General features: G+C 40.4%; 3 protein-coding genes across 4 annotated transcripts; 2 read left to right on the top strand and 1 right to left on the bottom strand.

Annotated features, from left to right (window-relative positions):
- Positions 1–168: 168 nt before the first annotated feature.
- Positions 169–4,768, top strand: poc5 (POC5 centriolar protein homolog (Chlamydomonas)). Of its 2 annotated transcripts, none has more exons than XM_079578128.1 (13): positions 169–221; positions 578–667; positions 863–998; positions 1,577–1,684; positions 1,780–1,979; positions 2,288–2,464; positions 2,532–2,636; positions 2,818–2,997; positions 3,314–3,485; positions 3,866–3,999; positions 4,090–4,188; positions 4,263–4,430; positions 4,500–4,768. In XM_079578128.1, the coding sequence occupies exons 2-13, from the start codon at positions 578–580 to the stop codon at positions 4,632–4,634; spliced, it is 1,704 nt and encodes a 567-aa protein (XP_079434254.1). In that variant the 5' UTR covers positions 169–221; the 3' UTR covers positions 4,635–4,768. The 2 variants fall into 2 exon arrangements, with proteins under 2 accessions (XP_079434254.1, XP_079434253.1); XM_079578127.1 differs by having other exon boundaries at positions 4,087–4,188.
- ankdd1b (ankyrin repeat and death domain containing 1B) lies at positions 4,706–12,901 on the bottom strand. The gene is made up of 24 exons (XM_079578115.1): positions 12,806–12,901; positions 12,481–12,694; positions 12,244–12,368; positions 11,659–11,825; positions 11,547–11,579; positions 11,383–11,479; positions 11,143–11,314; positions 10,131–11,072; positions 9,938–10,061; positions 8,904–9,061; positions 8,619–8,719; positions 8,462–8,560; positions 8,021–8,119; positions 7,831–7,935; positions 7,649–7,753; positions 7,402–7,500; positions 6,418–6,516; positions 6,235–6,333; positions 6,058–6,156; positions 5,898–5,996; positions 5,732–5,827; positions 5,262–5,463; positions 4,942–5,073; positions 4,706–4,878 (listed from the first exon to the last, which is right to left on the bottom strand). The coding sequence occupies exons 2-24, from the start codon at positions 12,686–12,688 to the stop codon at positions 4,826–4,828; spliced, it is 3,513 nt and encodes a 1,170-aa protein (XP_079434241.1). The 5' UTR covers positions 12,689–12,694; positions 12,806–12,901; the 3' UTR covers positions 4,706–4,825.
- A 1,616-nt stretch (positions 12,902–14,517) lies between these two features.
- Positions 14,518–27,912, top strand: LOC306968574 (ceramide transfer protein-like). The gene is made up of 18 exons (XM_079563992.1): positions 14,518–15,198; positions 15,292–15,426; positions 17,548–17,664; positions 20,856–20,963; positions 21,045–21,183; positions 21,267–21,356; positions 21,442–21,599; positions 22,661–22,753; positions 22,864–22,950; positions 23,162–23,248; positions 23,413–23,490; positions 25,439–25,534; positions 25,624–25,756; positions 25,845–25,915; positions 25,993–26,121; positions 26,266–26,395; positions 26,531–26,668; positions 26,774–27,912. The coding sequence occupies exons 1-17, from the start codon at positions 15,109–15,111 to the stop codon at positions 26,656–26,658; spliced, it is 1,869 nt and encodes a 622-aa protein (XP_079420118.1). The 5' UTR covers positions 14,518–15,108; the 3' UTR covers positions 26,659–26,668; positions 26,774–27,912.
- Positions 27,913–27,959: the final 47 nt, after the last annotated feature.

The following is a 27,959-nucleotide window of genomic DNA, read 5'->3' as shown; positions in this document are numbered from 1 at the left end:
AGTCGTTTTGTTGAGCTTGGATTAATGTGTTACAATATGCTGTATCTTATGTTAAAACTGGGCGTGCTGTGTACTTCCGTGTACTGTTACTACGGAAACACTTTAACCAATCAGCAGTGCGTGTCTGAGAGTGTGGCCAATCAGAGGACGCGTTGTTCCGAGGTGTCCGTCTGTTTGAAACGACAGAAGCGTTTAACTGAAAGCTACAACAGAAAAGTCTGGTAAATATAGTTTAACTTGTATCTTAAAAGACTTTACATGCATTATGTTATGTTAGCAACACCATATGTAGTAGACAGCAGCCATACTACAACAACAAGAACAACAGCAAGTTCTTAACACCGCCGCCGCAGTTACATTAATCCTCTGATTTGTTTTTGTGAATCCGGGCGTGCTAAAAACAACAAAGTGGTTCTTACATTTATTGATGTGTGTGCATTTATACCAATTCTGTACACGATTATTCGCCAATCTTGGATTATTTAGAACAATAATCGCACATGTTCCGGTAGTAGCAGCTAATAATTCACCTGTTGCGTACACTCAAGACTTCATTGATAATCTCCTTTGTGGTCAGATGTCTTCATCTTCAGACGAGGACGAAAGAGCCCCTCCTGTTCTGCCCAAGGATTCAGACAGGGGCAGCTCTGTCTCTTCTGAGCTGCAGGTACTATAATGTATTTTACACTTCTTTTGCATGTGATAATACGAGTTCTATTCCTCCCAAAAAGTGTATGGATAATCCAACTAACCAAATTGATACATTTGACATGCAACAAAAATATTTTAATAACATATCATCGCGTAAAATAATGGTTTAATAGAGATATTTGAGGTAATCTACACTCTTGTTCATCAACAGGATGAGTATGAGGAGTTACTTCGTTATGCTGTGGTGACCCCCAAACTTGACACACTTCAGCAGAGATCATCGCAGCTGTCGGTGGAGCCACCGAGTTCCCAGACAAAAAATGAGACCAAAGCACAGCACCCAGCCGGTACAGTCTTATATCTTATCACTAATCCTACGACATGTGCTTTTACACACAGTGGTCACATCAAACGAGTAACGATTTAGAAACGGATTTGCTATCATCCAAATGTGTTGCAATCGCCACATATATCCATTTTGAGGATTTGTCGAAAAAGTCTTGGGTTAAGCTTGTAAACCTCGTCCATCAGGTTGATAAGATTTATCAGCATCTTCCAGTCCATCAGTCCCCTCTACTAAGGATAGCGGTGTTTCTTATTGGACCTTGCAGCTGCAGGGGAGTACTGCACAGGGATGTTACAGACAGGCTGGATGATTGGTAATGATCCCTTGGCGCTCTGCCCAAAAGGCTCTTTGGAGTAAGGCTTCTACAGGCAGTATTTAATTAAGATGCTGAGATTAATGCATTCCTGGATAAGAGTCATGGTCATCTTACCCAGTGTTTTTGCTTAGTCACTTAGTTCAGGCAGTCATATTATGTTTCACACAACTATAATTTCAAACATACTATTAACACTGAATACATCATTATAATTAAAATGACTTTCCTTATTTGTCTTTATCTCTTCTTTTTTTCCTTCTTAGACTCTGCATTTGAAACAATAGGTGAACGACCTGCTAGTGGAAGATCATCACGATCCTCCACCTCTCACGGCACTTTAAATAAGCGTACTGCCTCAAGAGCTTCTCAAGGTACACTGTATTAACACAATATCTGGTTAATCAGTAAAACTGTTGGGCTGGGTACTTATCCTGTTGTAAAATGTATTCTTCATTTTAATTTTCAGTAATGGAAACAGCTGGCCGATCCTCAAGTATGGGGTCACTGGTCTCAGAGGCTGGTTCAGAAAAGCTACAGACACCGTCCGACAGGTCAAGTCCCACCAGCGCTGATCCTTTTGAATCTGCTGTGGCCGAGATGTTCGTCTCAGAGGAAAACATAAGCAGAATGGAGGACATCCTCGATGTGTGGAGCAACAACCTCAAGGTTGGTTTTGTGTGAGCTATTATGTACGAATGCAATCAGTTTAATGGCTTCAGGCCGTCATTTACATAGGAGCTCACTATATAAGCTTTCTGTGTTAGCCAGCGTAAATATTGTATATTTTTTAGTATGTGTTTTTTTGCACATCCTTGAGTCGGTTATATCTAGCTCCATAATTCATTCAGAAGTGTCTCTCACTGTGATTTTAGTTGGGTTTGTTTTACTTGATACTAGGTTTTTAGATCAAACAACAAAGCATAATACACTGTGACAATTTTCTGTCAATTATCTGACCTCGCGTTTTCCCTTAGTCCAATGTGCTGACTGAACTCAGAAAATGGAAACTTGTGTTTATGGAGAAACACAAGTTAGAAATGCAGAAAGAGAAAGAAAAATGTGCATTGCAAACAGATGGTCTACGGACTGAGATAGATCACTTAAAGGAACTGCTACAAACCTATGAAATTTCAAACCAAAGAAAGGATGAGGTAAGTCTAATATACTATTATAACATACTATTTTGCTTAAAGTGGAATAAATGTTCTTCTTTCTCAGGTCATTGGGAACCTGAGTCAGGTGTTGGAACGACAAAAAGAAAAGGTTGAGAAAATGAGAGCCTTTACTCATTGGAGACTTCAGCACGTTGAAGTTAAGGAGGAGGTAGAAGGGCCAGTTTCAGTAACATGCCATGTTTACTAAGAATGTGTTATTTTAATGTTAAATTTATACATAAATGAATAATGCAGAAAGTGCAAGAAATGTGGCTTATCTGCTTAGTGCTCAAAATGGAATATGAGTGAATAAATGTACCTGTGCTTGTTTGGTGATCTTGTCTTGCCAGGCTCATGCTGCTCAGGTTGCAAAGAGACACTATGATTTGCAGCTGAAGAGAAAGGTGTGGTTTGGTTGGAACTCTCTGATCCAGAAACACTGGAAGGTCAATGTGGAGCGTGCTTGTCGCGCAAAGGCGGAGGAAGTCTGTGAACGTCTGTCTGCAGAGTATGAAGCCAAACTGATGGAGGTAAAGAAATTGTTACTTAATTTTTTTCCTCTGACTTTCATTATTTTTTAATTTAAAACCCTATAAACACACTCAAGTCTAACTCATTTATCAAAACGTATTTTATTGTAAAAAATAAAAAATAAAGGCAAAAAGTAAATGGAATTAAAAATACTACAATACTACAATTTTCACTTTCAATATCACAACAGAACTGTACTCTGCTGCCCTCTGCTGTCATTTCTTGAGAAAATGTGAATACAAAAAAAAAATAGCAAAATTATGTCAAATTAATACCTGGCGTAGAAATGACCGATGACTTATTGTTTTTCTTCAGCACCGTGAAGTGATAAACAAAGCTCATGCGGAGATTCAGAGACTGCAGCTAGAACGCGAGCGCTATGAGGAATCGATGAAGAAGGCCTTTATGAGGGGCGTGTGTGCCCTCAACATGGAAGCTCTTCACATGTTTCAGTCATCAGAGCAACTTCCCTCTCACGAGCAGCAAGGTCTGTACAAAACCTAATGCCAAGTTTCATTTTATTATCAACATGGAGAAAAGTGTAATCTTTTCATTGCATGTTGCAATAGAGGGACTTCTAATTAGGCATAGTTTCATTTTAATAAGAATCCTCAACATTCCGGATCGAGTGTCAAAAAATAGATAATAAAAATTGTGACCTTGACGTTTATTTGACTTCTGTTGCCAGACTATAACACCATCTGCATACCCTCTGTACACCAATAAGAATAGAGTCTGCACATTTATCGAGACTTATCGGCAACAAGTTCTTTCTGCTGTCTGTCAGCCAGTTTTATCTCTATTTAAATTGTATATTAATCACTTATAGCAGTATTAAAAAAACAAATTCTACATTTGTGTTTGTAGACTCCCCTCCTCCAGACGATCCCGGCTCGTCTGCCATGGCATCACATCCACCACATCCTGGTCCCTCAACACGTTTCACTCCTGTTCACTTTGACCACACAGAGCATCCCTTACTGAGCGAATTGGATGATTTGGTAAGAAAATATTTGTGTTAAATGCTCTGTCATTTATTCTTCCACAGTAAATTGCCATTCACTTTTAAAATTGGGATCAACTTTTAGAAGAATTTGCATCCAGCATCAAGAACAGATGTACTTCCGTCCTCCATAATAGGCCACAACACTGTGCCACTGGGGTGCACAGCAGCTGTCAACGTGCAGCAGGTAATTCTTGCCTGTAGTAGACGTCTCTGCCTCTAAATCACATTTCTACATCATTTTCTATCTGTTTGTTATAGGCCAGCAGCCGTGTGGTCACAGCAGGTCAACAAAAACCCAAGACGGTTACAGCTCGTATTTCAGCTCGTAGTGATGTCGGTAAAGCTGCTCGCAGTAGCCTCCAGGTGATGGGCGTGTCTCCTCCCATGAGCTCTGTCATAGTGGAACGACACCATCCAGTTACACAGGTATCTTCACACGAGTCTAATTAAGATATGCACCAAACACAATAATAATGTATTTTGTATTCCTTGTAGCTCACTGTTGGTCAGGCCACAGCTGCTAAGTTTCCTCGCTCAGCCCAACAGAGTCACCGGCCGAACACTGGCAGGAGCTCGTCCAGGACTCAATCCGGCACCTGCCACGTGCACTCCATCAAAGTGGTTGATTGATTTTAACTAGTTTCAGCTTTTTAAATATTTTTTTTGGTTTTGTAAAGTATTTTATTCTTATCTAGATTGCTGGCACATGCATTGCTTGTCTAAATTATGAATAAAAGAGAATGTAATACGTTTACACTTTCTGCAAATGACACATTAATTCATTTTGAATACATTTGAATGGAACTCGGAGTTTCGTTTTCTCAAGAAATTCTGCAGCTCTTTTTGACAACGTCTGATTCCTTCCGTATTTTATCTGAAATAAAAAACGCACTGAATCTGTTATTGCATAAAGAATGAAGAGTATGTTTTATAATACCTGCAGCCTTTTGGTTGCCTGTGAGCACAAGACTTTGGTGAAGTTTTTTAAGTGGACTTTCATTTGACAATTCGACACCATGGAGCCAGATGAGCAGCATCCTGTTTCCATGTTCTTGATAACTGTTCTGTCCTGTAACGATAAAAACATATAGTCATACAATTTTGTATTTCTTTATATCATTCAATTCAGTATTTTTTTCTCCACGAAGTATGTGACGAGAGAGAAAATACAGATAACATACAGTGACTAGGGAGCTCATGACATTACAATTTGACCACCACATTACTCCAAAATTTCCAGTTAAAGGTGTGTGGTACCTGTCCACTGCTTCTCTATAGCTGCCACTTGCTGTTTTGTGAATTCCCAGTGCTCAGCCAGTTTTTTCCACTGCCCTGGTTTCAAAAGTGTATATGCTAAATGCCAGGCAGTCGAACGCAGCTGCTTCGTCTCGTAACGATGGTCCAGTTTAAACGTCAGAGGAAAGTCGCTCCGAACACTTTGATTAAGTTCAGGATTGGCCTGAAAGGGCAATTGAATTATTTCACTTGTAAGAGAAAGTCATATGCTGCAAAGAAATGAGAAACTGTGGATGAAAGATCACACAATTAGCCTTGTTAGTGCCAGTAACATTTTAAAAATCATAAATCAATATTACATTAGCAGTTAATTAGCTGTCACAACTGCTTATGTTCCCAACTATTTTCCCTTTGGCTGTGAAAAGCATTAGGAATTTTAAAATGTCACTGCCACATTAATGCCTTGCATGAAATGAATGAAGAAAGGTTACCTGTTTCCAAACATTGTAACGCTCTGCTTTGATAATCATGTCCGCTATTATGGCCTCGCCGGCTCGGGCCGCTACATCCAGAGCAGTTTTCTCTTGCTGTGTGCAAAACCAGCAAAATTTACCCCATTTGAGAAAAAATTGAATTGATTGTTATAAAGTAACATACCTTGTCTTGCAATGAAAGATTTATTCCTGCTTTTAGAAGCATTTCAGCAACTTCTACTTTACCCATTTCTGAAACTATATGCATTGCTGTCTGGGACCTCTAAGAAATGAAGAGGTTGGTTATTGGTCAGTTGTATCACTATCATAATGCATAATGCAACCTTATCTGTAGCATCACAATTGCAGCCAGCATTAAGTAGGGAATAGACGACTGGAAGGTGGCCCTTCTTCACTGCGAGATGAAAGGGAGTCTGTAAATTCTGTGAAGTAAATGCAACTATATAAATACAATTTAAAAAATAAGAAAAAGTCCCAGAATAAACTGGTAGAACGGTTACCTCATCTGGACAATCAGTATGGGCTCCATATTCCAAAAGAAGTTGTAGCAAAGCTGAGTCTCCTCTTTCTGCAACAGAATGTAATGGACTACGTTGGTCCTATAGTGGAACAAAATGTTGCTGAGTATCAGTTTCTTGAAGTGGACACAAAAGGTCAATATGATTTTGAGGTGTTTGTCGTACATTTGTGACAATGTTGGGGTCACACTCTGATTCAAGCAGTGTCTGGACACATTCCTCTTGTCCCTTGTCTGCTGCTTGGTAAAGAGCAGTTTCACCATCCTGAAGTACAAATTCACCTGATTTTATTTAATACCACACAAACTTTAGTCCTCTTTATCCTTACATAAAAAAACATGTTCAATTAGTATTATTTTATATAATAATAATAATAATAATAATGCATTGGTTTTATATGGCGCTTTTCTGGACACTCAAAGACGCTTTACATTGCATTATTCATTCACTCCATACCCGGTGGTGATAAGCTACTATTGTAGCCACAGCTGCCCTGGGGTAGACTGACGGAAGCGCGGCAACCAGTCTGCGCCATCGGCCCCTCCGACCACCACCAACCACTCACTCACTCACTCCATTCGCTAGGCTTCCTGGTGTTACCAAACGGTCTCCCATCCAAGTACCGACCAGGCCCTTCCCTGCTTAGCTTCCAAGGTCTGACGGGATTGGGCATCGCAAAGGCGGTATGACCACAATATATATATATATATATATATATATATATATATATATATATATATATATATATATATATATATTTATTTATTTAAAGATACACTGCGTAACATTTTGGACTAAACTGTTGCAAAAGAAAACATGCTCTAATGACCTGCTCAACACAGAAAATGTTTAAAAAAAACACAGAAAAGAATTTAACTGATGATTGCATAAGAAATATCAAAGAAAAAAGTCTGGTAGCCTTCAGCCATTTGCTCAAAAAAACAAAGAAAACCTGTCTGCTCTTTGGGACAGAGCACCAACAGAAAAGCCCTGGGTGTAACAGTTGAAAAATAACACAAATCCAATACATGATTCATTTAAAGTGTGTAAAGTCACATATTAGGGATAATTGTAACAATACCAATACCACCAACACCTTGCATATGTAAATGATCAGTGATGGACATGTTGTTTACACTGATTGTCTACCTTATTGACTTCATTGCGAGTATCAAAGCTCAGCAGCAGCAGTTGGACAGTGTCCCGGTGGCCGTTTCTGGCAGCTAAATGCAGAGGCGTGTCTCCTCTCTGGCAGACGGCAGGGAGGGGAACAACTCGCATTAGTCAATGTTTGACTTTGAACTTGGTCACAGGTGGCACTAATGTGCACGGGAAAAGCATGTTTCTTCTGCAAAATCCACATTACACACCAATAATGACATGCAAGAGCTCAAACCTTGTTGGGCTTCATGGTGGCCATATTGTAAGAAGAGTCCATAAGCATCTCCAGCATTTCCACACAGCCATGCTTCGCTGCCAAGCAGAAGGGGCGCTGCCCATACTGAAAAATCAGACATGAGCAAGCATAAAGAAAATGAGATCGGAATATAAGTTCAACATATATTTATAAACAGGTACCCGGTCTTCTTTGTCTAACTCCTTCATTATCAAGTCCTTGACAATGTACTCCACTATTTCTGTGTGGTTATTGAGAGCAGCACAATGCAACATGTTCCATCCATCCTATACATAATAGAACAAAACAGGACAATTTGACACAAGCTTTACTTCAAAAACATTTCAAAATGTTTATTTTAGTTGAAACAACCTCATTTTCAATTTTCTGCTCCGCACCAGCCCGGACTAATAATTTTAGGATGTCCAAACTGCCAAACCAGGCTGCTAGATGAATGGGTGTAACACCGTGCTTTAAACACAAAAAGCAAAATATTAGTTTTGGTTTAAATTTGTGTAGGGGTGTCCAAACTTTTTACATTAAGGGCCCCAAAACATATTCTTACTGGAGGGCTATGGACTATCATCACTCGCTGAAAGAATTGCAAATTGTAACGCTGTCCCAAACCTAAATGATTATTTATCGAGGTCGTATGGTGATGCATTTTTTTTTTTTTTTAAACCAAATGGTGATTCAGGTCAATTTTTGCAGGAAGCCTGAGGGCCAACCAAAATTTGTCTAAGGGCTGCATTTGACCCCCAGGCCATACTTTGGTCACCCCTGAATAAGTGTGTGTTTCAAAATGTCACCCACCTTGTCTTTCTGATCTACTTTGACTCTTCGCTGGAGGAGAAACTGAACTGTCTCCTTGTTGTTTCTGGCAACAGCAAAGTGAAGAGCCACCCTGTCATCCTAAGGCACACAACTGTATTAAAGCATACTTAGTTTTGCACAGTATTAAAAGACTTACCACATTTTTTGCATTTGCATTCAGCCCCTTTCCAACCAACTTCATTGTCTCAATGTCATTCCTCTTGGCTGCTTCTATGAATTGCTTTTCTGGAAGAAGCACTGAACAAAAACAGATTTCTTTGGAACATTTGTTTAATTATGCCTCAAATCACGAATAGTGTGTAGTAATGTTTAAGAGATGGTCTATCTATAGAGACCTTTTGCGTAGAAGTACACTGAAACAAATGATCAGTATTCTAAATATCTATTTACTAATTGAAAGTTCAATTAAATATTCACTTACACATCTCTTTGTTGTCAAAGCTCTGATCTTGCTCCTTTTCTGAGTTCTTGTTCAGGACAAAGTCAGCAAAAGCCTTAACACTGTCCTGTCTTGCCCATATCCGAGGATCCAGGGTTTTCTTTGCTGCTTTCCAAGTTGGTGTTCTCTCCATTGTGTAACTAAGGTGGGTCTCGTCTTATTACTCCACATTTACAGTATTGTGAATTAGAATAACTACCTCTAAAGCACAAAGAGGCCAAAACCTAAAAAACTTCATCCAGTCTGGAGGTGTTGTTTCTGAACTGAGCATATTGCCTTGATGTTGTGCTGCTTGTATTTTCTGATAGCTGCAGGCTGATTCATGTTTACTTTGTAGCACACACCCTTAAGAGTAATGCTTACAATATATGCCCATTTACTTTTGGCCACAGCCAAGTGTCAGTGAATAACCCTCTCATTCTCTTCTATTTAAATGTCACAGATTTAAACATTTGCACTCTGCAATGCAACTTGCTATGACAATCTGGAGCTCTGCCGTTTCCTGGACTATCTCTTAACTTAATGTTTGTCTTACAATTTATGTAGCTTTGCTCTGGGCCTCTACAAACTGTATAGGTATTTTCAGTCCTTTTTATTCAATTATTCCAACTAATTGCTTCCTGTTCAGAGATATCTTACTAATTATTAATAGTCGATACATATATTAGCTTGGGTTTATAAACAGAAGACATTTTGTCACTGAAAAATGATTTATTGAAAGCAATTCACAAGTCACTTTTACATTTTTAAAATACAAATAAATAACCATGTGATTCCAGCATCTAAAAACGTATTGCAAGCAGCCGATAAATATTATCACAAACATTATAAATCATTTCTGAAATAAAACTGAATTAATAAATTATTTAATCATTTATTTTTACGGCTTGAGGAAAATGATGGTAGTGCAAATGTTTCTTCAAATAAAAACTTAAAGCTCATCCTGACGTGATGCTGTAACGGCATGTTCATTACAAGCATCCTTCATTGTTTGAGCTGATTGTGTAGGTCATCACCTGAAGAATCTGTCAATGGTGTTGCGAGGTCCGCGCCCTTTAACCTTTTTCGAGGGAGGAGATGACGGAGAGTCTCGCCTTTTGGTTTTGCCTTTGGTAGCTTTTTGCAATAGTTGATTGGTGACTGCAAACAGATGACCAGAGGCTTAGAAACAGGCATTTATGTTTTAAGTTCATTATTCAATCAACCCACCTGCAACCTTAAGGTTTGTGAGTGTAACCGATGCTGGCTTCACTGACATTATGGTTTTCCCCTCGAGCTTGTGCAGTACTTCCTGGTTCAGGCAAATGTCAACGTGACGGTTAAAGGCAGATAGGTCACTGGTGTCCTGGGTTTTGTGGCACACTGGGCAGACGAGGACAGAGCCTCGATCATCACACGATTTAGGCAGCTTGAAATCCATGTTGACGTCATTGTTCAACGTAATGTCTCTGTTCTTATGACCCTCCAGTGGATTTGCTTGGGAAAGTTCTTGCAGAGATGGTACAGTACAATCCACTTCCTTTTCTCCTGAATTACGTTGGTCGGATGTGTGGCATTGATTATCAGTATTTTGTGAGCTCAAATCGGATTCTGAGTCAGTGTTGTGGTCTAGCCTTGTCGTGCCGCGTAAGAGACACTGGTCTATGTGGCTATTAAAGATCTTCAAGTCTGTCGTCTTGACTTGACTGAAGCACACAGGGCAGGTGAGGCCTTCAGACCGTGTGAGGCCACAGCCGGAGGTGGACGCTTGGGGCTCTGGTGATGGGGTGATGTTGCTATGTGCAGTAGAGCAGCCAGCATTGATCTGTGGAGTCTGCTCAATGTTGTTACGTTGATTATTGCCCGAAGTGGAGGGTTTTTCCTGTACTGTATCCTTCTCTGGTGAGGCAGCAATGTCAGCTTCCACTTGTACTCTCTTGGCCTGGGCCATTTGAAAAAAAGACATTTTTGGTTTGTCAGATTCTTTAACGTCCTCCTGGCCCGTTTTCTTACTCTGCCACAGAAAGTGAGGTCTCTCCGATCTCTGAGGCAGTCCTTCCATAGGGCCACTAGGGGCGCTGCGGTCCTTCTTCCCTTGCTGCAAAAATAACATAATGCTTTTCTGCTGCACCTTTTTGTCCTCGGCGCTGACAAAAGCAGAAACTCGAACACCTAAAGAAACACAAAAATAAGATAAATGTCAAGATGAACAGTTGTTTAAAGTAATTTGTTGTTCACTTACCCATGAGTCTAAGTCTGAGCAGTTGGGGAGCTACATTTTCTATCTCTGTTTTCAACAAGTCCTTTGCAACTGCAAAAATCTCATCTGCTGAGGCGACTGCGTAGTGTAGCGTCATTGCCTTGGTTTTCACTTCAAAATGCACGTTCTTTAGTTTTACTGTTACGGTTTTACCCTGAAAACAAAGACATCAGAGTTACATTGAATAATAAAATAGCAGATACTGGTTTGAGATTAAAGTACCTTCAGACCCTCTTTCTTCAAGTCTTCTGCCAAGTCTTCACAAAGCTTCCTGCACAAAGAGAACTGCTCCTCAGGTTGACTGAGTTCTTTAAATGTCCTGTCAAATGAAATACATTTTGAAACAAAATAATTAATTATGTAAATATTGAGTCATATTACTATACCGTTCAATACTCATGCTTTTTCTTTCCTCGTGCCTTGAAAAAAAAAAATCACATATTGAATAAAACAATGTGCTTATTAGAACTTTTATTGTATGTGAACAGATAAATCTACCTTGGTATGTATGTGGAGCTCAAACCCAAAGATAACTCCATGAAGTGATGCCATGCAGTCTCAGAGAACAACAGAGACAATAGCGCCATCTGCTGTCTGAGATCAGAGCAGTTACAGATGCCTAGAGCTTTTAACATCTTCTCGCTCACTTTACCAATACCAGGCACCTGCAGAAACATTCACCGTTTACTTGATAATATTGTTGTATATAAGATATATATAACTAAAACTTTAAATAGCTATACCTGATTTTACTTATAGAAATGGAATGATTTTTTTTGTCCTCCTTTAGTGTATTGTAGACTCAAACATTTGTGGGGAAAACAGCGTGCATCAAACTATAAAACATTTGTACCAATTTTATGAACTTTCAGGCTATTTGTCTAGCATTTTTGTGAAAGTGACCCTGAAATGTGACCCTGCAAGTTGTGAAATGTGCCTATAAACCTGTCCCTGTAAAGAATTTGTTATGAGTGAATGAGTTGGGACCACAACTAACATTTTAATTTAGTGGCTTCCCCTTTCATTGTTGCAATCATCAAAAAATCAGGTATAGGGCATTTAATAAGATGGACGTTTCTGTACCTTGCGAACAGGGAGATCATGAATGAAGTCCATTACTGCATCTCTTGTTGGGGGAAGTTTGTATTGACCATTAGGTTTATTCTTATCACTACAGATCTTGGCCAGCATCATATTAGGAGCAATACCTGGAACATTTTTTTTAAACATGTAAATAATAAGTATGAAAAATGCTGCGTTATATAAAAAATAATATATGGACAAAATAGGGACCTTGTGTAGTAATGTGTGTTCACTCACCAGCACTTGCTGTTAACCTTGTCTTCTGCTCAATGCGGAAGCGCATCTCTCTTACAGCCTCCTCAGCAGATGTTCCAAACACTTCACATGTTTTGCCAACAGTGTCCCCGCTTCCACAGCTGGTAAGCACAGGAGAGGAGACAGGGCTGTCCTCAAACAAAATCGGGGAGAGATTTTGTTCGTCTTCTGGTCTATCCACTAAATCCATCTGTACCTCACCTGAATTTCGAGAGTAATAAAGTGACAAATTTAGGTTCCCAGAGAAAAGCATGAATAAGTGTCCAGTAAATATGTAACATTTGTAGCTTTCTGAAATAACAGGCACTTGCCATTGTTGCTTAAGCTGGTAATGTAATAATGTGTGCGGGCGGATTCTGGCCAGCTCTTTCTCTGTTCCAGGTGCTCTGTGAAGTCCAGGTAGGCTTCATCCAGGCTTGCTGCTTGGAAATGAGGATCATACTCTGCAAATATCACCTGGACCTGAGAGTAAGACAATACCACATCAGAAATTACATTAGACCAAGCAATGCCAAGATGCTGACTGGAATTCCTAACTAATGTTTTTGTCATTCCACTCACCTCTTTACTAACAGCCCTGTACTTGTCAAAGTTTTCGGGCACAATAACAAGATTTGGGCAAAGTTTCTTTGCAATAAATCCAGGCATAGCAGCTCGCACCCCATATTTCCTCGCATGGTAATTAGATGTTGACTGAAAACATAAATGAGATTCTGTCACATTTTCCCCCTTGACAAAAAGTCTTTATCATAACTATATTCGCTGCCTACTTACAAGCATACTCATAGAGCCCACAGCCATTGGCTTGTCCTTCAGCTCAGGACAATCTCTCATCTCTACAGCTGCATAAAAAGCATCCATGTCCACATGTACAATCACCCGACTGAGATCACGTTGCTCCTCCATCTCTGTGGCCATCTTTTCAACCTACAAAGAAATTACAATTTAGCACGCTTGAGATGAATGTGTAAATGTCCTTAAAGTAAACACAGCTATATTGCAACAGCTGTGTCATAATAAGGTACACATATTTTAGTCGAATGAATTGTACCTTAAGGTGTGCTTTCTTTAATTGCTCTTCTTTAATTGATGACTTTTGCTGCATCATTTTCTCAATGCGTTGGTTCACTTGCTGATCCCTTTTCAATTCATTCTCATAAAACCTAGATCCCTAATGATAAGAGAAAATACAAGATAAATTATAAAACTTTGGAAGAGCAAGATGGAAGTTAGGCTGGGAAAAACCAATGCATAGATATATCAAAACAGACAGTACTTTGTCTCTCCAATACCTTTGAATTCTCCATGATGATTGCGTTGATCTTGTCTCGGTCAAGGCCCTCCATACCTGCCTTATTGTCGTTGAGGGCCATTCTGGAGAGAATGCCGTCTCCCTTTGCATTGGCATTGGCAGCATCGTTGTCCATCATTGACAGAAAACCTTCCGAAACTCCCGCCGTAGTTATAGTTTATATAACATAACCGATCAACTAGCAGTTGTATATACAGCTTTATGTGATGGCATTACTTACAGTTGCAACCAGAAGTGATATTCTTTTATGAAATTTGCTCTCCTACTTTCATGTCAGAACATGTTTTCAAAACACCGCTGTCATTTGGGCGGCACTTCCGGGTTCGCTCGTTATAAGAAAAGGCGGGGTCAATCGCTTTTAAATAATGTTCTCTTTTTTTTTATTTTTTATTACGGATTTTTTTAAATATATATATAGTTTTGTATGAAATGGCGGTACCAAGCTATTGAATAATGACTATAGTAATATATTATTTATTATACGCTATAAGGCAGGTGTAAGAGGCCGCGCCCTCTTGTGGTCACACCAGAGAGTGACATGACTGGACTGGCGAAAATTGGTGTTATTTTCAACAAAATCAAGAACATAAAATACTATGTTGTAAAAGTTGAAATCACCTCCTTGTCTGTCACACTGACATAGGGGCTGCATTACTTTGGTACTTCCGGTGCGGCTGTGTTATTCTGAACTTGACACCATTGACCATTGACACACTCCTCTCTCTCTTTAGTACACAGTAAAGCGTGGCCGCGGCTCCTCCCCCTCGACCTGAATGAAGACTTCGCCAAAAGCTGACTAAACAGCGGAACCTAGATCACTGTTGTTAATTTCTCGACGCTATTGGATAAAGGTGTATCTGCTGCAGTTATGTCGTGGCCTTTCATCGATAGCTTCATCGTCTGCAGCTGAAAAAAAAGACACCCATCTTTCTTCCCAAGTTGCTGTTTAGTTAAGTTACCGCTAGCTTACATTGGTTGCGTCGTTTGACAGCTAAAGCTAATGCTAACTTGCTAGTTTCATTGGTACTCGACGTCAGATTCAAAACAAAGCCCGCAAAGCGTAGATTGTAGGGCACATCTGACTTGTTGTTATTGGAGGATTCATGCGCTGGTACACTACTTACTCTCTATTACATGCATTACTTGCGTTTGCACTTTCTGCACCATGTCAATGCTTTAATATTTGCTACGTGAAAGCTAGCCTAAGTTAAACCTGTAAACAGATCTGACTCTGATCTGTTTGAACTGACGACGATCACACAGACAACTTCAAAGAGACTTTGTACACTCGCGTTTAAATGTCTGAAAAGAGTTCATCGTCCGGGTCAGATGAGGATGTGGATCCCGAGTCTGGACAGCATATGGAGCTGGGTGGTGTTTTAAGCAAAGTTAGTAGCCTACTTATTTAAAAGTGAACATACGATCATTATAGAATATAATTCTTCTCTCTACACACTGACGTGCCTTCTGTTTTCTTCCAGTGGACAAATTACATACACGGATGGCAGGACCGATGGGTTGTGTTGAAAAACAATACTTTGAGCTACTACAAATCAGAGGATGAGCGGGAATACGGATGCAGGGGATCTTTGTGCCTCAGCAAGGCCGTCATCACAGTAAGTATCTGTTCAACTGAGAGGAACAATCGGGGCTTTATTACCTCCCTTTGAAAACAAAATACCTGTGTATCCATCTGGGCTAAGAATAAGACATCCATGACTTGTTACTCCGAGGGCTTGACCGCAAGTACCTGTCTCTCTAAATGTTTTGATCCTTTCAACAATTTAACCCGTACCTCATGTTTATCAAAGGGTTTTAGCTAACAATTAACTTGCAGCAACATCTACAGTTCAATCACAACTTTAGGGCAACAGTTAAACATAACATCCCAGATACAGCATCCGCTAGTGACCACATGCTTGCTGATGTCCACATGCTTTCAGAACAATCACATCTTTTATTTTCTTGGCCTAAACTTGTGCTACAATCCACGTAACAATTGTGTTTTATCCTTTAGCCCTCCATGTTGCTGACAGATAACAGAAATCTCACACCCGGGTTAATTATTCACCCTTGTCTCTCTCTCTCTGTACACTTAAGCTGAAATACTTTACTGTGATTTGTGCAAGCGGATTATTGGAGTGAAACCACAACAAAGATTTAAGGTGGTAACAGTAAGAAAAATGGATATTTCTATATCAGAAGTAGAAAAAAAATGGACTTTATTTTTGTGTGCAATGCATTTAATATATAGTCAATCCAAAACTTTACAAGTTTAAATCCAGACCAGAACAAGGCAACAACTTTTTACACATGCTTTTTTAGTAAATCTCAGTCAGTGATTTGCCATATATTGTGGCTCTTTGCAACACACATATTGTGTAATTTAACATTACAATAACCATAGTTTGGTGTGCAACCTTGATCAGAAGATCTATCAATAACCAAATAAACATCATGACATCATGTTTTGTCAATTAATAATTGCACTTGCTCATAGCATGAACATTACCAGCTTCCAGGTCCCTATTTGCTTTCCTCTTCCTCTACAGTCCGCACTTTCCAACAGACACACTGGTATGAAGGCCAAGGAATGCAGAAACAAACTCTGCTCCTGCTACTGCTACTCACCTCTGACTGTATTAATGTGTATGGACACAGTCACTAGTCAAGTGATTATTAACACAGACAAGCTATACTATACTGTAGCAATCTGCTTGAAGAATAAATTAAGGCATTAAGTAACATTTGTGCTCCAGAAATTGTATGAACAAAAACTTAAAAGTAGCATTGCTAGTCCCATATAGTCTGAGACATTTATGAGAAACACTGAATTGATCAAGGTAATCTTTGCAGACTTTTTAAAAGACCATACGTAAAAGCTCCAGATACCATTTACATTTAACTTTTTGTTCTAACTTTTTTATGGATCATACAAGAATGTCTACAGCAGGTTTCAGACCAAGTTGAGCGTGGATTTTTCATCACAGGTTAATGGGCTGTGTTGGACTCTATCTACTGGATATTATTGTCTGATAGTTTATAGTTTAACTTTCAGTCTGGTCATTCGATGTAGCTGAGTATTATCTAAAATATGCCCCCTTACGGTGTCAAATACTTGAGTAATATGGCAAAGACATGGCTGCATTAGGGTCACTGGACGGCTGTATGCTGCCCTTGTCAGTGGCAGCAAATAAAATGGCACATGAGCATCGTTCACCAAATTTAATAAAGGCGAACAACATGAGGTATGTCAGCTGATGTTGAGGGAGATGCTTTGGGGAGGAGAATCGAGAGAATCTGAACTTTTTTCCAGCAGTAGTAGGTCACCCTCCTCATCCGTGTGTTCTGTTTAAATTCCGATCTCTGAAGGGAAAGGGGTGTTCTCTGCGCACGTGTTTGGGTGCCTAAGGCGCTCAGTGATTAGAGATTGGGTGGGGTGCACCGTGGAGCGGGGGAGTTGAATAGTTTGGACTGTGGCGGAACTTAAAGCTGTGGTGACCTGGAAAAGCCCCTCTGGAAGTGAGGCAACATCTACTGCAGACTTTTTGGATTATGCCTGTGGCCGTTCAACATAAGCTTCCAATTACCGTGCTTATTGTGTGCTGAATGAAAATCTGTGGCTGATTAAATCCATTGAAATCCTATCTCCAGATGAGAAGATATATGAAGATTTACATATTTCACTTCCTTGTCTTGGTCTATGTTTGCTAATTGCTGACCTCTCACCCCTGCAGCCTCATGAGTTTGACGAGTGCCGTTTTGACATCAGCGTGAATGACAGCGTGTGGTATCTCCGAGCGGAAGACCCAGAGCACAGACTACAGTGGATCGAGTCCATAGAGCTACACAAGGTGAGTCCAGCAGTCTCTTTTTTATAATATAAGGCCCATATATCCCGCTAAGCTGACTTGTGTGAGCTTTGTTATGATTGTGCCATTGTCAAACCCCACACTGCGAGTTGGTTTTGTGTTATTTATGTATTGTTGCATTCTGTAATTGTGATCGGTCAATTTATAGATATGGTGCTTTTCAATTGACGCGTCTGCAGCCTCCTGGGGCGGCACCAGTTTGACTCCGAGGAAAGAAACGGAAACTATTTTGCATTAAATGTTGCTGGAATGAAAAGTATGAATGCATTGTTTAAGCTGAGGTTTGAAATGTCTCTCATGAACCATATTAGTAAAAGCTTAAGGCTACTGCACATACGAGAGAGCGCTGTTCTTTCCCCAGCGTCTTGGGTTCGAGTCCCTTCCCCAACAATCTGCTGAATGTCTCTTCGAGCTGTTCACCCCTTTTTACCTTTTGCTGCAGATAAAGGTTGCTCCGGGCTAGGTTTTTTAAATACTGCAGCTCATTCTCTGTAGAAACCTCAAAATGCCACCCACTGAGGTCATGATGTCCTCTGTGTTTTGAAAGTCCACACGGCTTTTAACCGGACTCATTCTCAAATTGTCCTCACTACACATTTGTTCTTGTGCATTGCTGGTAGCATTTTATCTGTTTGTTTATTTGGCCACAAGTCCCGGTGTTTTTTGCACGTGCTCCAAAATTGGGGTTGAATTTTTAAGTCGCAAAATTCAACCCCAATTGCGTTTGCTGTTATTTTAGGCTTTGACTTTATGGTCCCAAAAGTATTTTAAAGATTAGAATAATGCTAATGTACAATGCTGTTAGAGTAACAGCATATTAACAAACGCGGGGTGTTTTTACTGGAGAGTGGGGCAGACGGGGTTTGTTCAGTGGGCTGGGTGTGGTGGTGGTGGGACAGGGAGTCTTCTGACCCCTCTCTCGGGAATGTGAGGAATCTGAAAAGTGCTGCATTTAAGTGGGTATCCCCGGCATCAGAGACCAGGCCGAGACAGCTGCTCCGTTGCAAGAATGTCAGCACTCTTATTGTTCCGTGTGTTTATGTGTATTACGTTGTTTTCATCATGTCATAAATAATAGGTCCAAACTAAAACTACGCTCACATTTTCTTATTTGGTTGATTAGTATTTAAAAATATATATATATTTAAAAAATTAAAATGAATGGATGTTACACTATGAAACATTTTCTTGAAGGTAGTTTACCTGTCCCTGAAAAATGCCCCCATCTATAAGTATAATTTAATCATTTGTAGTATCTTATAGGTGCTTTTGTGTTAACTCATGTTGGATTGTTACGGCTGGTGAAACACTGCACATTTAGCCATTACGGCTGAGTGTTTGGGGTTGTTTGTGTTTGACCTATAGTAACCTGAGGGGAATGCAGCACTAGCTGCAGCACTGCAGTGGCTCTAGCCTGCACTGCTCCCATCTGGACAGACGAGGACTTGCAGTTTGCCTTCACTGCAAATCAGTTGGTTACATTATCAGCACAGCTTTTTGAAGCTAATCTTATTCAACAGTTGAAAGTTCAGTTTGACCTCAAAAAGCAGCAAGTGTTATATGACTCAACCTATCAGTATAAACGTAACAATTGCCTGTCTTTTAGTACATCATTAATTGGGCAGTTCAGGAAAAGAGTTTGTGTTTTATTTTTTCACGTAGGCGTGTTTGTGTCGGTGGTACTAAACAGTGTGATTTTTTTTTAAGTGCTACTCTCACTGCATAATGGATTACTTTATAAAGTTGCTACATTATTAATGTAATTCAGAATGGGAGAAACGGATACATCTCTGAAGACCTTCAAAGCTCAGTATAGATTATAATGTAAAGGAAAAACCCTTGAAGATCATTCAATTGTTGACTCTCTCTCTATTGTAATTCTTGATCCTGCTGGACTGTGGGCTGCTTCAATCGCCCACCTATTTAGCACTTGACTGATTTCTTACAGCAACAGCCCAGACAGCCATAGCTGCGTCTTATGCACATGTGCAGGCTGCCTGTGTTTCTCTGCCTCCACGCATAATGATGAGAGCTTTCTCGGTGATGGATGCTGGACATAAAGAGCGTCAAGAGGAGAAGGTTTCATGTAACAGGGTGTGTGCTCTGTGGATGTGTGTGCGCAGCAGGACTGTACTGCCCGTATGTCTGTGTCTGGCTCCATCTATGTGAGTAGAACCACATTTATCCACTCAGCGGAGAATAGACTTCTTTCTTGGGGCTTTCTCATGCTTTTGCGTACCGCAAGTTGTGTCTTCTGCCAGCGTCAGGCCAAGCGGACACTTCACCAATCCCTCTGGTCCTGGGGGATTTTGTCCATCTCTGCTTTTGTGTTGTCTGGGAGGTGTGTCCAGGGAAACGGCAGCGTTGTGTGTTTGGAGCATCAGGGCCATGTTTGGACCAGTAATCCGTCAGGACTGCAGCAGCGTGCTGCTCTGCTTTGGCTGTGGGATTGGCCCAATGGTGGGCATCAGCATGAGCCTGCTGCCTGCTCACTGCCGGAGAGTTCCACTGTGGCACTCTTATGATCTATGACCTGTCATTGCTCTCTTTGTATTGCATCTGCTGTTAGTGTATTCTGTATTGCACTGTTTGCATGAGTCCCGTAACCATTCGGACCAGCCTGTTCTATGTCATGCTTAACAGTTTTTCTAAATATTTAAATACCACTTGACAGATCAGAAAGTTGATTAAAAGTAAGTTTATGTTTTAAATAGATTTCTGTTGATGCATCCAGACTCACAGACTCACAGATGTAGTCTTCACACGGCTCCTCAGTTTCTCTAAATGTTGAGTTGTGATGTGATTGTGATCAAATGTCAAAATCAAACATTTTGCCCTGTTTGTTCCTACAAGGTAATAAAACAATATAAACGAAAGAATAAATAAAAAGAGCTGTGATCAGTCAATGCTAACTCCAGTATTTTAAAATGTCATTTTTTTTATTACACTAACCAGGGACTCAGTGCTGCATGTTGTTCTTTTTTAATTCTAAGTTGTTTTTTGTAATTAACACTAGAATGTGGTTTTGTTAATGGACAACATAATAACAAAATAATGTTCTGCTGTGTTGATATGGTCATTATTGCATTTGGCTACATTGCTTTGTGTGCAGTTTGCACATTTATATCCAAATGACACTTGCTGACATCTGCGTGCATCTCCCTCTGTTTCAGGCTGAATCTGGTTATGGCTCTGAAACCTCTTTGAGACGTCATGGTTCAATGTTGTCACTTACATCAGCAGCAAGTGCCTTATCTGCCACATCCTCATCCTCCTTTAAGGTGAAATCTACTATTTGCACTATACTGTGCATAATGTGGGTTACAGCAATCATAATGAGTCAAAAATGATGCTTTGTTCAGAAGGGTCACAGGTTACGAGAGAAACTGGCCGAGATGGAAACTTTTCGGGATATCCTTTGTCGTCAAGTGGACACTCTGCAGAAGTTTTTTGATTCCTGCGCTGATGCCGTCTCTAAAGATGAATTTCAAAGAGACCGAGGTAAGCCATACTGTGTAGAAAGGCGTTGGTGGTAGTTTTAGAAAGCAGGAATAATGACGGGCTTTTGTGGTTTTAAATGATAGTTGAAGAGGATGAGGATGAGGATGACTTTCCGGCCACATCAAGAACTGACGCTGAGTGCAATCACAACAACAACGGCAGCAAAGAGAAATGTGAGACTGTGATAAACTATTATTTAATATATGTACATAATACATTTGTTGTTAGAACTATGCTCTGCATGTGTTTTTTTCCTAGTGTTTGCCCCTGCCAGTCCCAAAGGTGATAATGGCATAGATTTTAAGGGAGAAGCGATTACCTTCAAAGCCACCACAGCAGGCATCCTGTCCACTATGTCCCATTGTATCGAACTCATGGTGAAACGAGAAGACAGCTGGCAGAAAAGACTGGATAAGGTATTGTATACAGCTTTATACACAGTGAATCAAAGGGCTAATGCTGAGTTGACGTGACATTAGGAGTGTCCACAGCCACATGTTAGGAGGCTCTGCACTATGGTGATTTGGTTTCTGATTGAAAGTTGCTATTTCTATAGATGAAATGACTGCACCTTTTTCTAAAATTAGATTGAATTTGGATTGCAATACACAATAGCAACTGTTTAAACAATCCCACATTTTTTCTGTAATAAACACTCTTCACTCGTGCTTGTTTCGTCACAAAACTCAAACCTTGCCAAACCAGTTTTATTTCTTTGTGACGGGGAGTGCTGCCCAACCCTAAACACACACAGACTCAGGACAGAGAGTGTGACTACCTGAGCCTTATCAGTTATTAGGTTGAAGTGTAACAGCTAATGTGGATCAGCTACACACAGAAGGAAAATGACTTCTTGGCGCAGTCTCTGGAAGCCGTCAGCGAACTCCGTGAAATGGAGGAAAGAGTCTCTCAAATGCCAGACTCAGAGCTGGATCCCTCTTCAGACGTGCAGTCGCTTCTTTAAAGTAGGTCTCTAATCGCAGGCCTTTGCTCAGACATCCAGATGTTACGGATACAGTTTTTCTTTGTATTCCTTTGGCGTCAGAGTTATCTATATCTGTTGTGTAATTGCATACTTCAGGGTCACTGTTGGTTAGTTAGTTACCAGTGTCGGGCTTTACCTTTTAAAGCTTCATATTTTAGATTGACTTGTATGACGCTCTCATCAGGCATTCGGCTGTGTTTCAGGATTATTTCAGATAATACGTTTAAAATCAGTTGCATTTGCTCAGCTGCAGTTTGATGTGTCTCATTTTCTCTAAAGAATGCCATCTGCCTCTGGCAACAAATAACCGCGTTAGGTAAAACCTGTTGACTTCCACCCACAGGTGAATAATGCGTTGTTTTTCGTCTCTTTTTATAGCTGTGGGTCTGTCGCCTCAGATTGCATTGGAATAGTAATGAATTATTTCAATGTTGCAAAAAGGCACAAATCTGTTTTATTGTTTTAATCTGTTTTATTTTTTATTGTTCTCAGGAGTTGGAGAAAAGGAGGAGACTAGAAGATGCCTACAAGAGTGCCATGAATGAGCTAAAGAAGAAATCTCATTACGGAGGTCCAGACTATGAGGCAAGTCAGCGTTTAAATTCTTTTTGTTTTTGTCCATTGAACCCTTTAATGTAGCATAGCGTCTGCAATGGCACGAATACAGCTGACCTCTTCCTGTTTCTTTCCTTCAGGAGGGCCCCAATAGTCTTATTAACGAGGATGAGTTTTTTGATGCAGTGGAAGCAGAATTGGACAGACAAGACAAGATCGAAGAGCAGGTAAGCAGATGAGGATTTATGAATGAACGAATGAACTGTGAGCAAGAGATCGGTGGCGACGTTTGTGCAGAATCAGATTTCAGTCAATTTGCCGACTGTGGAGCTTTGGAATTCTTGTCAAGGATAGAAAGTGCAATATTTATGTCTATGTCATTAACAATGTTTTCAATATATCAGCGCTAATTTCCTAAATTTCTTCCTTTTTGTTCAGAGCCATTCTGAAAAAGTCAGAAGAATAACTCCGGTTCCTGCTGTAGACCCTTATTCCTCCATCGGCTCACATCGGTTATCTGCCAAGGTGCCCCGTCTGTTATCTGTTATCTGTGTGTGTGATAGATTTAAAATATTCGCTGTTGATGAACATGGTGTATACATATTGTGAGTGTTTGCAAAATCAAGCTCTTTTTTTTTTAATCCTGTCTATTATATATTCTTCTTTCTTTGTCTTTCTCTGCTGTGCAGCCTCATAGCTTTTCCTCTTCCCTGTCCTCCGTTGAGTTATTCAGTGCGTCAGATGACATACACAGATTCAGCGCACAGGTACAGTCACCAAAGAGGCTCTCAGTCAGTGGGATGCATCTGCCCACGATTTCCACCGTTAATAACCAGCGCATGAAAAAAAGCACAAAAATGTCCACTAACCAGTCTCCCCAGGATCCTGCTGGAGCTTTCCGTTTCTGCTCATTGATTGAGGATGCAATTACAGCTGTGAGAAATGCAGTTTGTCGCTGTATGAGTGAATAACAACGCTTCACTAACATTACAACAGTAACATTAGTTTATTGATGCTTTCTGTTTCTCTTTGTTAAACTTGTCTTAGCCTAATACTCTATGTAGAATGTTGAAGTGTTTTACAGAGCTTTAAACCCACAGAAGGTTTATGTTGTGAACCAAGTCTAATACATACTGTAGACAGACTGTAAAATTAAGAATGGACTAATTGTGGCCGACTTCTTCCTGTAACCATAAGGAAATAGCAGCTGGTTCCAGAAGTTCCGTGCTCCAAAATTCCGTCATTATTGAACACAAACTTGTCAGTCTGACCTCCAACATGCGCAACATCGATTTGTCCCAGGGTATGCTTAGGGGGTGCTGAGGTCTTTCTTTGGGGTGCTCACAAAAAATAAAACGCACCGAGGAGCCTCCGTGAGACAGTTTTTTGTCAACCCCGGGAGGACGTGTGGCCAGAGGAGCAGCTCCTCGTGAATGTGTGGCTCTGTGCTCTCACCTATCCTTTAGCCGCTTCTATCTCCATCGCTATTACACAGTTAATGTTAAAGTTGAGCTGATTATCAGACGGATGTCCATGACTTGAGAGAAGCTCGGCAACAGCTCGTGACTTAAGTTGACTTTTTTCCGCTGTTGTGCCTAATTTCCTCGTCCAGACTCTGTCTCGCTGTTGGAGGACTCGCTCTTTTCTTGTGCTTTATGTTCAGCCGCACTCACGTCACTGTATCAAAAGTGCACAATAATAACCTCTGATTTATGCACAGAGCCAGAGGAGCAGAGTCTGACTTAATAACATCCGTCTAACTTCAGCTCATTGATCAAATTTAGTATTATGACTGTAATAATAACCCTGGAGTCAGGCTCAGCCCTACTCCTGCTGTCGCCGAGCGCGCGCTCTGATGCACAGCCGCATTAACATCATAATGGGCCTCGGACAATACCCTGTCCTTTAAGAACTAAACCTGTCCTACTCACTCCTTTTCATGTTAAACGTCCGAGGAATGTTACTGGAGCTAACTGTGCTCCTTTGATTTAGTGGCGGCGCCGCTCCTGGCAACATCATCCTAATTTTTATCCTTTTACCATTTATGTTTTAAATAATGGAGGTGGCTCCAAAAACCCAGCCTAATTGCTAGCATGAAGGAGCTTCAGCTAGCTAAGCCTCGCTCCCTCAGTCCATTCTTTATTTACAGTCTATGGTCTAATACCGGAAATAATACCCAAGTCATATGAAGCATGATTCTTCATTAACATGCTTCTACATCAGGGCTGCACAATATGAAGAAAAACTGCAATATTCGATAATTGTCTTGAATATTCGGTGATTTATACACACGTGCTTCACAGTTGCATAAAATTACAATTTAGACAAGAAACCGAGAAACACTTTTTTGTCAAATTGTAACAAAACAAGATTTAAACAAAAAAAAATACATTAAAAAACGGCTGAAGTAATACAAAATTAGGCAAATGATGATATGCACATTTTTGTATTTACAGCTGTGTCAACAAAATGTGTAAACCTCCGTTGGAAGACCTCTCAGGGATTATGCGATACTACTGTGGCTTCCTGCGATATATTTGTATCACCTACATCGCGATAAATTGTGCAGCCCTATTCTACATTACAAACCCCACCTTTGCCTGAATATTTGTTTACTCCGTGCCAGCGCCCTCAGCTTTTCTGTTCATTGGCCTTCGAGCAGCAGAACAGATGTTAATCCAGTTATGTTGAAGATACTGATTCGCCTTTTGTCAGGTGGAGGAGATGGTGCAGAATCACATGACCTACTCCCTTCAGGACGTGGGCGGTGATGCCAACTGGCAGCTGGTGATCGAGGAGGGAGAGATGAAGGTGAAGATTGCTCATTTTCATATATTTATTTTCTTTGTATCACTGTCAGTCTCCTTGATATTTCATTTCTTAATCTTCCTGCGCTGTAGGTTTACAGACGAGAGGTGGAAGAGAATGGTATTGTATTGGATCCCCTCAAAGCGACGCATTCTGTGAAAGGTGTAACAGGCCACGAAGTCTGCCACTACTTTTGGGACACGTCTGTTCGAATGGACTGGGAGAGTAAGTCGCCCGTTAAAGTAAACAGCGTTTATTTATGACAACATGCTCTGGCTGTTTGTTTCAACTAGACTCTCACCTTTGTCTGTAGCCACTATAGAAAATTTCAATGTTGTGGAAACACTGTCAGATAATGCCGTCATCGTGTATCAGACACACAAGGTAATACTTGACCTTTTCTAAAAGTTCTTTTGTATATCGCCTGACGAGTTATGAACAAGTGACTGATTGTGTTTCAGAGAGTTTGGCCTGCCTCTCAGCGGGACGTCCTATACCTGTCGGCCATCAGGAAAATCTTAGCAACAAATGAAAACGACCCAGACACGTGGCTCGTCTGCAACTTCTCAGTGGACCACGAGAATGCCCTTGTAACTACCGCTCTTTTCTAAAGCCCCATGACTATTCTCTGAGTTTTATGTAGTGTTGTCCCTATAACTACACCTCACGAGATCATCTGTGAAAGATCTTTTGACTTGTGCTCACAAACCACTCCCATGTTCATTTTCTTTCAGCCAACCAACCGCTGTGTTCGTGCCAAAATCAATGTTGCTATGATCTGCCAAACATTGGTCAGTCCACCAGAGGGAGACAAAGAAATTAGCAGAGACAACATCCTCTGTAAAATCACTTATGTTGCCAACGGTGAGTGCTTTGTCACATAAGATAAGATCATCCTGTATTGATCTCATCATGTGAGATCTTAGTAGTATACAGTATCATGCAGTCATATTATCTTGTATTGATGTAATTCAGAGTGAAATGTCTTTTCTGTTGCAGTAAACCCTGGTGGCTGGGCCCCAGCCTCAGTTCTTAGAGCAGTGGCCAAAAGAGAATATCCCAAGTTCCTTAAACGCTTCACCTCCTACGTGCAAGAAAAAACTGCTGGGAATCCCATCCTCTTCTGATGACATAAAGGTAAATCTTAGTTGAGAAATAAATGTTATATGCTACAGAAAGTGGCACTACTTTGCTTTTCATAAAATATGTTCAGCACAGTTCAGCACAGTTTGTTTTTTCTAGGACTGTATCAAAGGTGGAGTGGAGACGGGTTCAGCTCTGGCTGTCAGCGACTACATGAGTCATGCGTCTGAGTCAGAGCAGGCCACATCAGCTGTGTCTGGATTTCTGCTACAGAAGTTAATAAGGCTTTAATCCCATCGTCCTGGTCACACGCTTCTTTGTATCTAGACAATTTCTAAATATTTTTGACTGGTTGCTACCACCATATTTGCTTTTGTAAATTGTTTTGTATATTTTATATAATTATAGAAAATTCTGAGTTTGGGGTTTGCTTAAATCATTAGTATTACATCTGTCTGTTTTGCTGCTACAATAACTACAGTGCAAGAGATGAATAACTGCAAAGTGTCCAAGCAGAGAGGCAGACCATCCCCTCTTGTTTCCCTGGAGGGTTTAGATTTTCTACAGTAGATTAAGCAGCTTTGTGAGAGTACCATGGACACAGCGTATTGTACAGAAACAATGTTACTTTATCAGTGTGAAATGTGAATTGACTGTTAATGCTTGAACTTGCAGACAGGTAATGGACCAAGAAGACCTGGAGCATATTGAGAAAACTTGTTGAGATTATCGTATCGGTGCCAGCACTGATAGACCAGTTGTAGTGTCCTTTTTAATACAAATCATTTGCAATTGATATTTCAAAAAATCTCTTTTATTTTTACTAAACAATGTTTGGCTGCCCAGGATCTTCTTCGCCATGAATTAATTCCCCACTTTATAATTGTGTGCGACTGAACTGCTCTCTTCTACTGATGATGTGCAGTTAATTAAGGTCGTCATACTCTTTAACACTATTTTACGCAACAGCAGCGTCGCACCATCTCAGATCATTGACTGATGAAGCAGCCCCTGGAGCCTTTGACGCCAGGTCCAACACTGACCCTGGTTCTCACAGTAGACGTGCATTTAAAAGCTTCGTCATTTGCGGGGACAAAGACATTTCACTTCACTTTACCTCATTTGATCAGGCCTGTGCTTCTTACCCCTTAGTGCGGGCATTTATGTTGTATGTGGCAAGCCATCTATTACAGCTCGATAAAGACATAACTGTCTCTCTTCATGATTATAAGGAGTCGCAGTTAGCATTTTAATATCGCCATAATTACATGTTCGGTATCTTTCTAATTTGTACATCAAAAGTGTTATTATTTGCACTAAATGTACTGCAGTTTGACAATAATCT

The sequence above is a fragment of the Gobius niger genome, assembly GCF_951799975.1.
Source record: "Gobius niger genome assembly, chromosome: 1".
NCBI lineage: Eukaryota > Metazoa > Chordata > Actinopteri > Gobiiformes > Gobiidae > Gobius > Gobius niger.
This window is presented reverse-complemented; position numbering and strand designations above follow the sequence as displayed.